The sequence below is a fragment of the Neophocaena asiaeorientalis genome, unplaced genomic scaffold, assembly GCF_003031525.2.
Source record: "Neophocaena asiaeorientalis asiaeorientalis breed wild unplaced genomic scaffold, Neophocaena_asiaeorientalis_V1.1 scaffold29, whole genome shotgun sequence".
NCBI lineage: Eukaryota > Metazoa > Chordata > Mammalia > Artiodactyla > Phocoenidae > Neophocaena > Neophocaena asiaeorientalis.
The window spans coordinates 2,724,270-2,740,678 of record NW_020174423.1 but is presented as its reverse complement, the minus strand read 5'-3'; the positions used below and the strand labels follow the sequence as shown (position 1 = coordinate 2,740,678).

Below are 16,409 nucleotides of genomic sequence, written 5' to 3'. Positions count from 1 at the left end.
AATAGCCAAAAGGTGGAAATAACCCAAATGTTCACTGATGTGTGAAAGGATAAACAAATTACGGTATGTATATATAATGGAATATTATTCAGCCTTAAAAAGGAATGAACTTCTGATACATGCAATGACATGGATGATCCTTGAAAATGTCAGGCTAAATGACATAAGCCGTACACAGAAGGACAAATATTGCATTATTCCACTTATATGAGTTACCTAGACTAGGCAAATCCATAAAGACAGAAAGTAGAATAATGGTAACTGGAGGCTAGAGGAGGGGTAATGGGAAGTTATTGTTTAAAGGGTACAGAGTTTCAGTTTGGGATGATGAAAAAGTTCTAGAGATGGATAGTGGTGATGGTTACACAATGTGAATGTGCTTAACGACATTGAAATCATACACTTATAATGGTTAAAATGTTAAGTTTAATTTTATGTATCTTTTACCACAATAAAAAATTATGTACATGCCAGAATCATGCAACAACATGGAGAATCTCAAAAACATTATGCTGAGCAAAAGTAATTTTACGCAAAAGAAAACTAACTGTATGATTCCGTTTGTATGAATTTGAATCTATAATCCAATGGTGAAAAAATAGGACAGTGGTCTTTGGGGAATGGAGGAAGAATCAACTGGAAGGAGGCATGAAAGGACTTTCTAAGATTATGGAAATGTTCTATATTTGATGGAGGTTTGGATTACACAGGTGTATACATTTGTCAAAATTTGTCAAATGGGACTCAAAAGTTTTCCATTTCCCTGTGCATAAGTTTTACCTCAACGTAAGAACCATAAACTAATACTGAACACTAGTTTATGATATAAAATGCTGAAATATTTAAGGGTGATCTGTATCATATCAATGTCTGCAGCTTATACTCTGAAATGCATTAAAAAAATAAAATGGATTAATGGACAAATGGTGTGATGGACAGACGGACAGAAACATGAAAAAGCAAATGTAGCAAAATGTTAATAACTGTGAAACCTTGGTGATGGGTATATAGGTATTCACCATACAGTTCCTTTAACTCTCCTATATGTTTAAATTTTTTTCATTAAAAAAATGTTGGGATGGGGGGACTTACGTACAAGGAAACAATATCATGTTTCTCTGCACCTACGGACAGCCTTCTTAGCCTTCTGTGTACTAAATGACAGATCCCAAATCATTATCCTCACGTCTAGAATCAGTCCCTGGTTATCTGACAATCTTCTGACCACTACCCTGCAATCCCATGCACTAATGGTCAGACCCCTGGGACCTCTGCTTCACCCTTCTGCCCATAACATGCCAAACCTCATCTTCCTATCTCTCCTTATCACCATTACAGTATAGATCAATCTTCCTAACACCACCACAATCAATACAAGAGTTCCACCTGTCTCCCAATCCCCCATCCTTTTCTAACACAAAAAAAAATGGCTTATGATGAATGCAGTTTGGTTCCTGCCCAACTGTCTAGCCTCATCTCATACTACCATGCTCCAGTCATAGCAATTTTTTTAATAGTTCTGCACCTTGGCGCATGCTGACTATTCTACTTGGAAAATCTTTTCTCCTCTAAAAGAAGAGAAGAAATGTGATGTTTCCCCTATGACATGCTTCCCCTATAATAACTTTTAATACTTCAGACTATAATTGTGTGTTTAGATATCTCACTCTCTGGACTGTGAATTTCTGGAGGAAAAAGACTGTTTCTTACTCACTTTGAAAATTCCCAATACTAAAAGAATCTGAAAAAGAATATATATGTATAACTGAATCACTTTGCTGTACTCCTGAAACTGACATATCACTGTAAATAAACTATAGTTCAATAAAAAAAATCCCAATGCTTCAGATAATAGATGCTTACACTTTTGTTGAGTGAATGTTTGAATGATTATACTGAGGACATGAAACCTAAAGAGAAGAGACTGATAACCTAAGAAAGACTCTAATAAAGCAACATCAATAAAATAAAAAGCACAGATGTTGCCAAAGAAAAACAAAAAGAGAACACAAGGGGAAACAAACTTCACAAAGTGGCTTATTGAAAGTGTATCTTGCATAGATCCAAGGCACTCTGGAAACTTAAGAGCCAAAAGCCCATTTATCAGATCCTCATGGGATCGCAAAATTGTATATTGTATTATGAATATAGTTTATGAAGGAAGGAGAAAATATGAGTGGCTCAAGCAATGAAGAACAAAAGTATGGATCTCCTTTTATACCAAAGGTTATCATCACATATTACAATCAGCATCTACCCAGCGGTACTTTTCCATTTGGTTTCTGTTCTCACGCTCTCTCCTGGAGGAAATTCTCAAAGGCCTGGAGAAGGTAAAGGAAGCTCTCAATTCCCTTTTTATCCAATCACACTGTCTAATTATACCTACTTGGCTTCAGTCAATTCATTTGGCGAAATACCCTAAGGCTTTCTCCCTGTACAAAAGTTCTTACAATCTGATATCTTAATTTAAAAGAGTATCTCACACTCTTTATCACCTTTTCTCCCATGCCACACCTTACCTACGGATAGAAAGCTTCTCTAAATGTGCTTTTGGTTCAAACCTCAAAATTCATACTTAAATATAAACTGTGTGTCCTCATTAAAGGCCACCTCGCCAATCAGAAGGTATACAACTTTTGGGAATAGCGACAGACAGTGTGTGTCCCCAGTAGTGCCTAATACAATGAGAAGTGCAAGTTGTTGCTTAAAAATACACTTGTTGACTATCATATTGATGGAACTTCTAACGTACTTTCTGCAGTTCCAAAAAGCATTAGAGAATTTGATTCCAACCAGAGAACTGGACTCCACAGAGATGGAAGGATTCCAAACTGCCTACACTTTCCAAAGGACCTCTAGGACCAGTCTCAGTTTCCAAATGACTTGTTGGAAACACTTCTCGCACCTCACTCTGCACCCTGTTAAAAGAAAGTGAGCAGGGAAGCAGGATGGTACCTCCATCCACCTGCCCCTGCCCTCCACCACTTTCACATAACGCCACCTAGCGTGTCAACCGAGTGTGCTCTCATAGTTCATTCAACCGACTGATGTGCAGTCAGCCGTATTTACAATCTGAAAAGACAAATACCAATTGGTCATTAATGTTCATATAATTAGACAGCCTTTTTCATGAGGACTGGAACATATGGATTTTTTTGCATATTACATTAGAATAATGAGAATATCCTCATGCTTGGGAAATGCTCTGTGTTTATAATAAATTCATTCACCCTATACAAATAACAGAATATGAATTTAAACAGACTAAAGATTAACTAAAAATAAATACCATTTTTAACAAGTAAAATACAGAAAATACTGCTTGAAACTAGTCTCAATTTTATGGTATAAATAAAGAGCATCTGCTTTTTTAAAAAAACTCTTTTCTTTTTTAAATGGCATCTGCTTTTAAAGTTGAAACTGTGAGTTTTATATATCAGAAATCCTTCAACAAAATAGATCATTATACTACAAAATTTTTACTTTACAAAGACTATTTTTGAAGCATGACATATCTATCTGCATAGTTTCAATTTTTAAGGCACAATAAAAAAATATTATTTTGAATTTAAAGAGTCAAGTACTTAAGTCTTTAATACTAATTTATTTTCTATTTTAAAGTCAAAAAGAATTTTAGGGGTCACTCTAAAATTTAAACTTTTCTCAATGTATACCTAACACATAATCAAATCTCAATGTATCATAAAGCAGTCTGAACTCTACTATTCTTGCTATGACAGATTTATATTTCAATTTTTATGGAATATGAAAAAGAGTATGGCATTGAGGGAAGTAATGAAGAGAAGCATTCACTTTATCACTTTTATTATTTGAATTATTTACAGGAATGTTTTTATCCATTGCTTATATAATTAAAAATATATCCCCAAAGGAACTAATGAGAAAACTGAATATGTAAGATTTTTATATATATTTTCCCTGAGAAAATTATCAAAGACCAAAGTTAATAAAGACACTAAAGTAGAAAAAATGCTACTTAAAAATGCTAAAGTAGAAAATATAGAATATATATCAAATGAAGCATTGCAAAAAATTGATAAGTGAAGCAATTACACTAATTTATCAATCATCTAATAACATATTCTGGGAATTGTGCTATTAACTATAGGGAATATTAAGGTGTACTGAGTCATAACACTAGCCCTCCAGGAGTTCACAATTTTGTTAAGAAATTGCAAAATTTACAAACAAAAAGTTAAAATATATACAAGGCAATGTGTCCCTGACAACAAATGATTTATTCTAAATGTTATTCTCTCATTTGAAGACGTAGGGTTAAAATATTTTGCAGACATACTTAATAGCACTGTAGTTTTTTAGATCACTGGTTGTGAAAATGCAATAAGCAAAAAGTGCCTATGACTATGGAAGCACTTTATATTAGAATAGGACTCTGCTGCCAGTAATGGAAAACCAAGATAACACTATTTAAATAACACAAAAGTTTATTTCTCTCATGTAATTATAAGCAGTTCAGAACTGGCATACTGGCTTCCCAACATATCAGGAGCCCAGGCTCCTTTGATCTTGTGACTGTGCCATCCTCAAGATGCCACTTCTACCTCAGGATCCAAGATGACTGCTTCAGCTCCAGGATCACATCCTCATTTCAGCCAGCAAGAAACAAGACGAAGGGCATGTTCTCTCCCTTTACATTTATCTGAGTATTACAGTTAGAATGACACAGGTTCTAATTGTGGCCTGACCAGTTACTAGCTGTGTGACCCAGGGGTTAGTCATTTAATGTCTGTAAACATCAGCTTTTCAGAAGTATGACACAACACTTCTGCTTACATTCCATTGTAAGCAGAATTGGGTTACATTTAGCTGCAAGGGAGGCTAGAAAATGTTGTAATTATTTTGGAGAGTAATATGTTTGGTATGTATTACGGAAAATGGTAGAATGGATTCTGGGGAACCAGAGATCTCTGTCACACAATTTCTTCTAAAAATATTAATGAGAAAAAAATACTTTTATACTTCTGTAAAACAGATAAATATTATGTGCAAGACATATGAATTAAATAATCTATAGATAATGCTTGGTGAGCATATGAATTTGAGGATCTGGTCACAACTGAAAGCTGCACAGGGCTCAAAGGCAATCTGGATGATTTTAGGTTGGAAAGGTTTCATGGAGGAGATGAGCTGAACCTTGAAGCATGTGCAAGACTGTGAAATGGATGGGGAAGGGCAACTGAGACAAAACTCAACAGCAAAGGCAACGAAGCAAGCAGGGCAGTTTGGCTGGAGCAGAGGACATGTGCAAGTACTTTATAAACCTAAAATGGTATGAACATTGTCTTTATCACATAGGAAGTATTGGAAGGTAAGGTTTAAAGAAGGCTGAAACGTTGTAGGAAAGATTTTGAATGCTAAAGGGAGGCTTTTGACATTGTGGCTCTGCCAGTTACTAGATGTGTGGCCCCAAGCCAAGTTAGTTAGCCTCTGTGAACACTGACTTCCTCATCTGTGAAATGTGGGTGTTAATAACCACCTAATAGAGTTGTTTTGAGGTTAAATATTAACATGCAGCCAGCATTCAGTAAATAGTAGGATTAATAAAGCTCTGAGTAATTGAGTAACATGGTAATTTTTTAAAGAGTTAACATCAATCTGATAGCCAAGGTAGGACTGATGAGAGAAGGAAAAATATAAAGGCAGAGCAAAGCCATAGCAAGTAATCCAGCATAGCTGACACGCAGGAGTCTGCTCTTTAAGCCTTAAGCAAAGGAAAATTGAAGTTGGCAGAGGGAATATTGGAGGCAGTGATATCTGGGAGGACTACTGCCAAAGTCCATGCTCAGGGATGAAGGCCTGAATAAGACAGTGCTGAGGATGGAGAAAAAGATCTGGCTATGAAAGGAACCTGCTAAATGACTGCAGGTGGGAGGTGAAGAAAAGGGAAGAAAGGTTCTGATGTGGGTGACTGAATGGTCAGTGGCATCATTAACCAAAATAAGAAAAAGAGGAAGAAAGATAGACTGGGGTGGGGTGATTAATTCAGTTTAGACTACTGCAGTGATGCAGGGACATCCAGATGATGTAGGTGTCCAATAACCCAATAAATACAGAGTTCTAGCATCATAAGAGGTGTGTGGGCTTGAGACGTGTAGATTTGGGAGTCCTGTGAAATAAGAGTAGCTGAAGCCATAGAGGAGAAGAGGAGTCCTCCCAGAGAATCCTGAAGAAGGTCAACACTTTCATGGGTAAGGAAGAAAGAGAAGCCAGAAAGGGGGACATAAAAATGAGAGATGGGAGAACTGGGAGACAGTGGTACAAAGAAACCAAGAGAAAGTGTAGTGGCTAATAGAATCTTCAAGATGTTATGAGTTCCCATAAGTTGGGAAAAGACCTGGAGAGGTTAGCAGACAGCTCAAAGAGTAATGTCGCTGGGTGCTTGTCAGAGAGTTTGTGCTGGAGTTGTATGGGGAAGGGTTATCTCCAGAAACGCTTACCTACCTCCTGCTGATGTGAAGAACAGTTCAGGAAGCAGATTAAGAAATATGCCACTACACTGAGTGATGCCAAGGCAACAGGAAGATGGTTGGAGTTTCTGACACACTCTTTGTGCCTCTATTTTGGTCTCCCTCTCTCAGTGGTGGACCAAAGGTCTGGAAGGGTGAAAGTGGAAAGTACTAGCAAATGAAGCTAGCAGAAAGCCTCCATTCTCATAGTCCCTACTAGACTGTGAACTTCTGGAGACTTATCCTCAGCATCTAGCACTGCACTGTGAATACAGAGGCGCTCACGTTTTTTGAATAAAAAGTCAAAAGCAAATAAGATAATTGACCAAGAAGAGAAATAAGTGCTGTAGGACATAAGCAAATAATCTAGAGAAGTGGTTAGAATTGCTGGAATCAAACCTTAGTAGGAATGAGGCTCTACTGCCTCCTAGCTAATGTATAAACTTGGGCAAGTTCCTTAAATACACTGCGGGAACCACAGCAGAGCCCACCACCCTAGATACAGCACTCACCTAAATGACAACAATTACAATGTACTTGGCCAAGTACTTATTATTACTCAACTCTCCAGAAGTCTGACCTAAGAACATACTTAGCACATTTTTAAAGGAATTACAACTGTAAATAGACCACTTGTTATCCATCAATGCCACCTACTAATGTTTACTGTAACCAGGAACTGCTCAGCCCCATCACAATAAAACCATGGAGATGAAGTCTACCTCTCATGGAGTCATTAACAAGTTCAGCAAAATTAAATGAGGCCATTTATGTAAAAGAACTTTAACAATGAATAGCATCCACCATAAAAGTCAGATGGCCCCTTCTTAAAAATGTACCTGTTAAAAAATAAGCAATTCTTGTACTCAGCACCCTTGTTATGAAATGGAAGCCTCTATTATACTCATTTGGCAAAAAGAAGAAAAGAAACAGCTTTTTTTTTCAATGATCTATGATTTGCTATTTTTTAAAAAAAAGCCAAGAAAAGAAAAAGTAGCCCTCTAAATTGTACTTACAAATCCTTCTTCTGTAATAGTTGGTGGCTCTGAAACAAGATAAAACATTACATTATCTCACTCAAATCTGATTTTCTTTTAAAGTAAATGAAATAATTTGAGACAGCACTTAGCCCAGCTTTATACGTGGGCAAGCTCAGTATAATCTTGGCCCTCTGTTCATTTTCTGCACATGGACTGAATTTTAAGTTGGAATTCAAGGTGGAAGTGGGGAGGAAAGGCCTCTGGAATTCAGCTTGGTCACTAATTGACTATGACCCTGGAGTTAACCTTAATAGACGGAGGCCTCCATTACTCCCGCTGCAAAACGGAGAATTAAGCAAGATAAAATAGGACAGGGCCAACGAAGCACTGGGAAAAGGGTGAGGGGTTAAATTCCTTACAAAATACGGTGAGAGTACTCTGGAGCCAGTGCTACGGGACGCACGGGCAGAGAAGGAAACCCAGAGGCGGTGCGCAGTGGGGCCGCCCCGCGGGCGAGAGCAGCGGCCCGCGCACCTCGGCCCCGACACCGCCCCCGGCCGCCCCACCTACCGGCGGTGAGCCGCCTCTCGGTCATGCCGCCGCCGCTGCCCGCGCCCCCGTCACCCGTGCGGGAACGGATGACAACGCGGAGCGGCGCGTGGCCCCGGACTGCGCCGGCCGCTGTGGCCCCGCCCGGCCCGAGTTGCTATGGAGCTGAGACAATGCGGGCGCCGAGCAGCGGGCAGTCACGCGCCTTTCGGGCCCCCCGGGGCCGAGGAAGGTACCGCGTCTGCTCCCGCCCGTCCTCCTTCGGGCCAGGGCCCGGCCCCGCCGCCAACGGCTGCGCAACGACGGGCGCCCAGACCCCGGCGCTGCCACCGCTAGGGCCCTGGAGACGCATCGCCCTTAGAGCCCGAACTAGCTGGGGTCTCGTTCCTGTGGTGACTGCTGCTGCGGCCTGCTCTCCCCGCACAAGCTCCCGCACAAGCTCCGCCCACACCGTCCACAGTAAGAAAAGACCGGCTCCGAGCGGGTGCGGGGATGGAGGGCCCTCTGGCTAGTCCCGGGAAGACGAGGAAGGAAGGGAAGGGTTTTCTAGATACCGAAGGAGGGGGAGCACTCGCCACACACAGCTCTTGAGCGCGTTCAGTTCTATGAATGCCTGTATAAAAAGTTAAATATTCACGTGCTTTAGGAACCAGATTTTCCTCACACTTTTCCTCCAATCGGTTAGGGCAGCCAAATTCTCAAGATAGCTAAGATTTTAAAATTACCGAAGGAATCATGAAGAGGGCACAATATACTGAGGTTGCCCATAGTGTATGTTCCCGGAAAAGTTATGATAGAGGAGTTTAAGTGAAGAGTGAAATTTGAAAAAAGAAAAACAATACCTCTAATTAGGAAAAAGTGAGCGTTTCTAGCAACGTCATGGCTAACTCAGAGTTCCAGCCCAGACCTCTCCCCCTGAACCTAAGAATCCTAAATCCAGTTTCTACCCGTAGTAGCTCTTCTTGGATGCTCCCAAATCAAAATGTCCAAAGGGAAATTCACATTTTTTCCCATTTCTTATTTTCAAATTTCATCTTCTTACATAAATCCCATATTCAGTAAGCGATACCTTCTTCCACCAAGTGACTCAAGCCAGAAACACCATATTCACCCAAGCACTAGGTCCTGCCAATTCTACCTTGAAGTATTTCTGGAAATAGGAATCTTCTCTCCTTTCCCACTGACAACCAGAGTCCTAGCACAGGCTGCCATTTGGACTGTTGTAAAATACTTCCTAACTTGTCTCCCGGCCGTTGCTTCCAGTGGAGTTCCTCTTGAGTCCATTCTCCATGCTGAAAGCAAAATTATCCAAATGCAAATCTGACCTACTTGAAACCCTCAGTGGCTCCACATTTGCCTCCTAGGGCCTTCAGGTGTGTGAGTGCTTAAGCAAACAAGGAGTAAGACAAGGGGTGCTGGTACTGCAAGAAACTGTAACACCTGCTTAGTTATATTTATTTCCTCTTCAGCAGTACATAGGCAAAGACAAAAAAAATAAAGCAATAAACCACTACCTTGGCCAAACAGAATCAGCGGGCCAAATGAAGTCAAGGGAGACTAGTGAGGAGAACAGGAAGGGGATGCGTGAGGGAACAAATCAGCAATGGCTTTGTCGGCCCTCGTAAGGACTCTGGCTTTCATTCTGAGTGAAACACAAGCTATAGGAGTTTGAACAAAGAAGTACCACGATTTTACTTTCATTTGAAAATGATCGCTCTGGGTGCTGTATAGCGAATGCAGATGGGCCAGGTAGTAGCAGGCAAGAGCGGGTGGCTCAGAGCAGGGTAAGATTTGAGTAACAGGTTTGAGATGGACTCATGGATTCTGCATATATTTAAAGGTAGGGCCAAGATGATTCCCTGACAAAGTGGATGTTGGAATGAAAGTAGTTGAGAATAATTCCAAGTTTTTTGCCATGAGCAGCCGGGAGGATGGAGTTGCAATCATTGGAGATGGAGAAAGCTGTGAGAGGAACACAGGTAGGAAAGAGGTTAAGAAGCCTATTAGCCATCCAAAGCAAAGATTTTGAGTTTGCAGTTGATATAGAAGCCTGGAATTTGGGAGATATAAGTTTAAGAGTTGACATACAAACAGGCTTTTCAGGCATTTCCTTGCACCATTTTTCTGTCACCAGGGAAGCCCTTCTGGCCTTTCTTTATCAGGCTAAATTTTCTCATTCTTCAATACTCAGCTTGAGTGTCATCTCCAGAATACCTTCACGTGAGCTCCTTTCATTGACCTCTCCCTCTTACTCCCATGTAGTTAGTACAAACTCATGTCTTAAAGGGATACCCTCTACTCTCAGTGCCACTCACCAGACAGTAAACTCCTGGGGGTGAAGGAGATTCATGTTCTTTTAACCACCCAGCACCCACTACTGAGTGCCACTGCTCAGTACATATTTGTTGAAACATCTCTCCATTGCAGTCATTCTGCCCTGCTCACAGACAAGATATGTTAATTCCTGTTTTAGGTAGCCATACTGATGAGAAGTCAATAATTTGTTTTCACATTAAGTGTGGCTAACACTTATTGCACATGCTGTGGGCCTCTAATAATAACCATAACCATGGGAGATTGATATTATCCTCAACAATGTAAGAATCTGAGACTCGGACCTATAAAATTTTCTCAAAGACAAGCAAAGCCTGAAAGTGTTGAAGCCACCAACTGATCCAGGCCTGTCTCATCCAAAGCCTTTGCTCTAACAACCAGGCTAGGCAGCTTTTCTCGCTAAAAATAATCTCATTAGAGATTTAGAAAAACAGCATAAGAATCATAGAGGCAGTTACTTGAACCCAAATGCTTAGATAAGAAGCTATTCTAATGTTTTGATGATTTTTTTTTGGTAACAGTTTTATTGAGATGGAATTCACATATCATAAAATTCACCTATTTAAACTGTATGATTCAGTGGTTTTTAGTATATTCAGAGTTGTGCAACCATCACCAATCAATTTTAGAACATTTTCATCACCTCAAAGAAACCTCATACTCTTAGCTGTCACCCCTATTATCCCATCCCCACCCAAACCCTATGCACCCACTAATCTACCTTCTGTCTCTATATATTTGCCTATTCTGGACATTTCATATAAATGGAATTACACCACATGTTGGTCTTTTGTGACAGGTTTCTTTCACTTAGCATAATGTTTTTAAGATTCATCCATGTTGTGGCATGAATCAGTTCTTCATTCCTTTTTGTTGCTGAATAATATTCAATTGTATGGCTATGCCACAATTTGTCCATTCATCAGTTGATAGTCATTTGGATTATTTCTACTTTTTAGCTATTATGAATAATGCTGCTATGAGCGTTTGTGTACAGGTCTTTGTGTGGACATGTTTTCATTTCTCTTGGATATATACCTAGGAGTGAAATTGCTAGGTAATGTGGTAATTCTATGTTTGTTTGGCAACCCTGTTTAATTTTTAAGGAACTACAAGACTATTTTCCAAATTGGCTGTACCATCTTTTATTACCACCAGCAGTGGATGAGGGTTCTGATTTTACCACAGCTTCACTCGCACTTGTTATCATCTGTCTTTTTGATTCTAGCCATCCTACTGGGTGTGAAGTGGTATCTCTTTGTGGTTTTGATTTGTATTCCCCAGATGACTGTGTTTTACTTACTTTTAACACATTTTATTAAGTTTCTGCTCCCCAAACTAGCTAGTTTCTCCAAAAAGGCCTTTTTTTTTTTTTTTTTACTACTAGTCTATACAATTGTTGAAAACCTAGGCAGTTCAAAACCACAAGTTTGTAATAAGACCTATATCTACATAAATGGAATTAAGTTTTTGTTTATTCTCTTCTGATTCTGGACATATTATTAGAGAATTTGAGGGATGTATTTGGGATAGACTTACTAAAACATAGACTTTGTAGTACATCTAAAGTCAATTGAGGGGAATCTTGGAGAGCATAAAACTGTGATGCAACTGCGGAACAGGACAGGAGTGATATCATGTAAAGGTGCTGTAGACAAAGAAAAATGATCAGGTCTCCAAATATGAATCATAAACCAAAAGTCACAAGGGCTGATCTGAATTGCAAGGATTCATTTGCATGAGGGCTACTCTTTGTAACCTGCTCAGGGTGAGAAGCTACAGGGATTTATCCAACGATTCTCACAGGTACTGCTGGAGAGACTGCAGTGTATGTGTAGATATCTCCTTGACGATCAAGAGCAGATTTTTCAGGCATCCTACCTGTTTAGTGATTTAAACATATTGGTCCTTCCTTGGGTTTGGTGTGGTAGAGTCAAACTTAAGCCTAGTTCCAAACCTTTCTAAATGTGAACAGGGATAGCATCAACGGGATGAAATTCATATTACCATTGTGATTTTAATTTTTGATAGTAATGGGATATTTAATAGAAAGTCTGACTGTACAAATGGACAATGGCCAGACCATATATGACAACAGAACTTTAATAACCTCTGTAGCAACCAGCCTGGGAAGCCAAGCCACAACTTCTGCAGCAATAAGCCCCAAATGGTCAGGACTTCTTCAGTAACTGCCAGTTTCTCTCATTTTTGCCCTCACTTCCAACTCAGGATGAATCAGAGAAAACCAAATATGCTTCCCTAACTAGTAACATAGGATGCCTGTTGGATTCTAGATAGCCCACTTCCAGCTTCCCCTGTTCACAAACTCCAATCAGAGCATACCTGAAGTTCTCCCTTCTTTTCGCTATACAGTTTTCCCACTCTCTTGCCTGCCTTTGAGCCACTGCCACATGCAAATGATGGTGGCTGACTCCTTTGCTAAAACAAGCTCTGAATAAATAGCCTTTGCTTGTTCTCATTTGGGTTGTTTTCACTTATTTCCACAGAGCTAAACTATATCCTTAATTTTTACATGAATCATTTTTATTCATGAGTAAATGAATCAAAATGACAGGATAATGCAGTAGAATGATTTTCCTAGGAGTTGGATAGCAACTCAACATCTGATGATATACAATACCATCCCCTATTCCAATCCCTAAAATAACTGCAGTTGTGGCAGTTATAACATTTACATATTGTTTCTTTACATTTTCTTTTTGATAATCACTGATTCTTTCCTTTTTGTGAAATTACATATCAATACTGGATAACAACTACATATACTCCATATCACATTTAATTAGAAAACAGCATTCTTTTTTTAATTTTTTCATTTAACAGTTTAATAATTTTTTGAAGAAGGAACATAATTAGTTTAATACATTCATTAGGCAATTTCTTAACTTACTCAAGATAACTACCCTCTGGACCTGCTGGTTTAGATTTATTCTAATTGTCAATATATTCCATTACATTACTTTGTTTCTTTCACAAACTGATGAGATAATTCAGTTTTTTAATGCTTCCCTAAAGTTTTAAAACTCTAATATTGCTCTAGGGTTTTGTAATTTTTACAAATAGAGAATACATTATTTTTTTCTTTTTCTCCTCCTTTTTTTTCTCCCCTCCTCTACTTTTTTTTTAAAATGAATTTGAGCTCTAAGGGATTTTTTGACCTTTGTGGGGCTCTCCTGCAGGCCCAGCACCTAGAACAAAACCTGCCATGATATAGTAAATGCTCAATAAATATGTGTTGAATTAGTGAATTATATTTAATGAAGAAATAAAGATTTTATTATTGGAAGTTATAAAATAAAACAACAATAAGATACCACTACAGACCTTTTCAAAAGGTCAAAATCCAAACACTGACAACACCAAATGCTGGTGAGGATGTGGACCAACAGGAACTAACCACAACATTGCTGGTGAGATGGCAAAATGTTATAGCCACTTTGGAAGACAGTTTGGTGTTTTCTTATAAAACTAAACATACTCTTACCATATGATCCAACAGTTGTGCTCCTTGGTATTTACCCAAAGGAGTTGAAAACTTATGTCCACACAAAAACCTTCACATGGACGTTTATAGCAGCTTTATTCATAATTGGCAAAACTTGGAAGCAACTAAGATGCCCTTCAGTAGATAGATAAACTCTGGTACATGCAGACAATGGAATATTACTCAGTGCTAAAAAGAAATGAGCTATCAAGCCACAAAAAAACATGGAAGTACCTTAAATGCATATTACTAAGTAAAAAGCCAACCTGAAAAAGGTTACATACCGTATGATTCCAACTACATGACATTCTGGAAACGGGAAAACTATGGAGACAGTAAAAAGATCAGTGGTTGCCAGAGGTTAGTGGAGAGAGAGGTGAATAGGCAGAGCACCGAGGATTTTTAGGGCAGTGGCACTACTCTGTATGATACTATAATGGTGGATACAAGTCATTATACATTTGTCCAAACCCATAGAATGTACACCACCAAGAGTGAACCCTACCTAAGGTAAACTATGGACTTTGGGTGATTATAATGGTATATGTAGATTCATCAAATGATTACAGCAAATGTACCGCTCTGGTGGGGATGTTGATAATGGGGTGGCTATGCAAGTGTGGGGACAGGGAGTCTATGGGAAATCTCTGTAACTTCCTCTTAATTTTGCTGTGAACCTAAAACTGCTCTAAAAAAGTCTTTTTAAAAAAGTTATAAAGAACATTAGTAGATTGGTCAAAATAAAAGAACTCTTAATTTTTAAAAATTGAAGTATAGTTAATTTACAGTATTGTATTAGTTTCAGGTGTACAGCAAAGTGATTCGGTTATACATATATGTGTATATACATATATTTTATTCTCTTCCATTATAGTTTATTACAAGACACTGAATATAGCTCCCTGTGCTATACAGTAAATCCTTCTTGTTTATCTATTTTATATATGGTAGTGTGCATCCCATACTCCCAAATTATCCCTCCCCCCTTCCCCTTTGGTAACCAAAAGTTTGTTTTCTATGTCTGTGAGTCTGTTTCTGTTTTGTAAATAAGTTCATTTGTACTGTTTTTTAGATTCCACATATCATATAATACTTGTCTTTGTCTGACTTACTTCACTTAGTATGATCATCTCTAGGTCCGTCCATGTTGCTGCAAATGGCATTATTTCATTCTTTTTTATGGCTGAGTAATATTCCATTGTGTGTGTGTGTGTGTGTGTGTGTGTGTGTGTGTGTGTGTGTGTGTGTATACCACATATTCTTTATACATTCATCTGTTGATGGATACTTAGGTTGCTTCCATGTTTTGGCTATTGTAAATAGTGCCACTATGAACATTGGGGTGCATTATCTTTTCAAATTAGAGCTTTCCTCTTTTCTGGATATATGCCCAGGAGTGGGATTGCTGGAAGATCTTAATTTTTTTTTTTTTGCGGTACACGGGCCTTTCACTGTTGTGGCCTCTCCCGTTGCGGAGCACAGGCTCCGGACGCACAGGCTCAGTGGCCATGGCTCATGGGCCCAGCTGCTCCGCGGCATGTGGGATCTTCCCAGACCGAGGCACGAACCCGTGTCCCCTGCATCAGCAGGCGGACCCCCAACCACTGCGCCACCAGGGAAACCTGATCTTAATTTTTGATCTGCCAGTCAGGCATCAGTGATCAGGAAAAATAAAATGTCCATTAGCTTGAATTTCCTATCTCCTTACCTGAAGCCAAACCAACAGCAAGTGATTCTCTAATAATCAGGGAGCAGGAGAACCAAAGGTTTGCTGCCATAGGAGAGGGATACTACTCAGGTTAGTATGAGCAGGCAGAAAGCCAAGTCTAAATATCTGGAGTCAAACAGCCATCATTTTAACCTCAGCCCTAAATTCACTAGTGGCGATGAACACAATTTTAAACTCTTCTAAGCCTTATCTGAAAGGGGAAAAAAAAAGAAAATAATAATGGTACCACTCTCATAGCATTGCTCTTAATATAATGAGATAATGTCTGTAATATACATGGTTCACTTCCTGGCCAAATTAAAAATTAGCCACCAACAATAAAGATCTATAAATATTTTAAACTGAGGTCACTGTCTCAGGATTCCACAGCCCATTTAGTCAACATTTACTGTGTCTCTGATTATACTAGTAGACTCTAGAGCACTAGAGAGTGGTAAGAAAGAACAGCCCCTGCCCTTGGCACATTTACACTCCTCATGAAACAATTCAAAAGCACTTACAAAGTAACTTGAAAATGAGTGCAGATTATCCTCTGAAGCAGTACAAAAGGAGAGTGGCAGCAGTGTACATTTCCCTGGCAGCAGAGAATAAGGGAAAAAGAGGCCTTTCATGACAGCAGTCTTGACAACCCCTCGTTTTCAACAATGACACAGAGCTCCCGCTCTCTGCGCCCCAGGGCATCCCATGTATACCTAACCCAGGCTAGGCATAGGAGAGGTGGCACGGAAGACTTTCGGCAAACACTGAACTTCTATTCGGTGCTTAGGGACTAGACTAAGTACTGGGGACTCAGACACAGGTCAGAAGACTTCACTGGCTAACAA

General features: G+C 39.3%; 1 protein-coding gene across 1 annotated transcript in view; it reads right to left on the bottom strand.

The window, feature by feature from the left end:
• The window catches only part of RGS22 (regulator of G protein signaling 22), a 175,203-nt gene extending 167,140 nt beyond the window's left edge, over window positions 1-8,063 (bottom strand). The window contains exons 1-2 of the mRNA XM_024756574.1: window positions 8,003-8,063; window positions 7,505-7,533 (exon numbers count right to left, since the gene is read on the bottom strand). Of these exons, the coding sequence (XP_024612342.1) occupies window positions 7,505-7,533; window positions 8,003-8,063 (90 nt within the window). The remainder of the gene's footprint in view (window positions 1-7,504; window positions 7,534-8,002) is intronic.
• Between the last annotated feature and the right edge of the window lie 8,346 nt (window positions 8,064-16,409).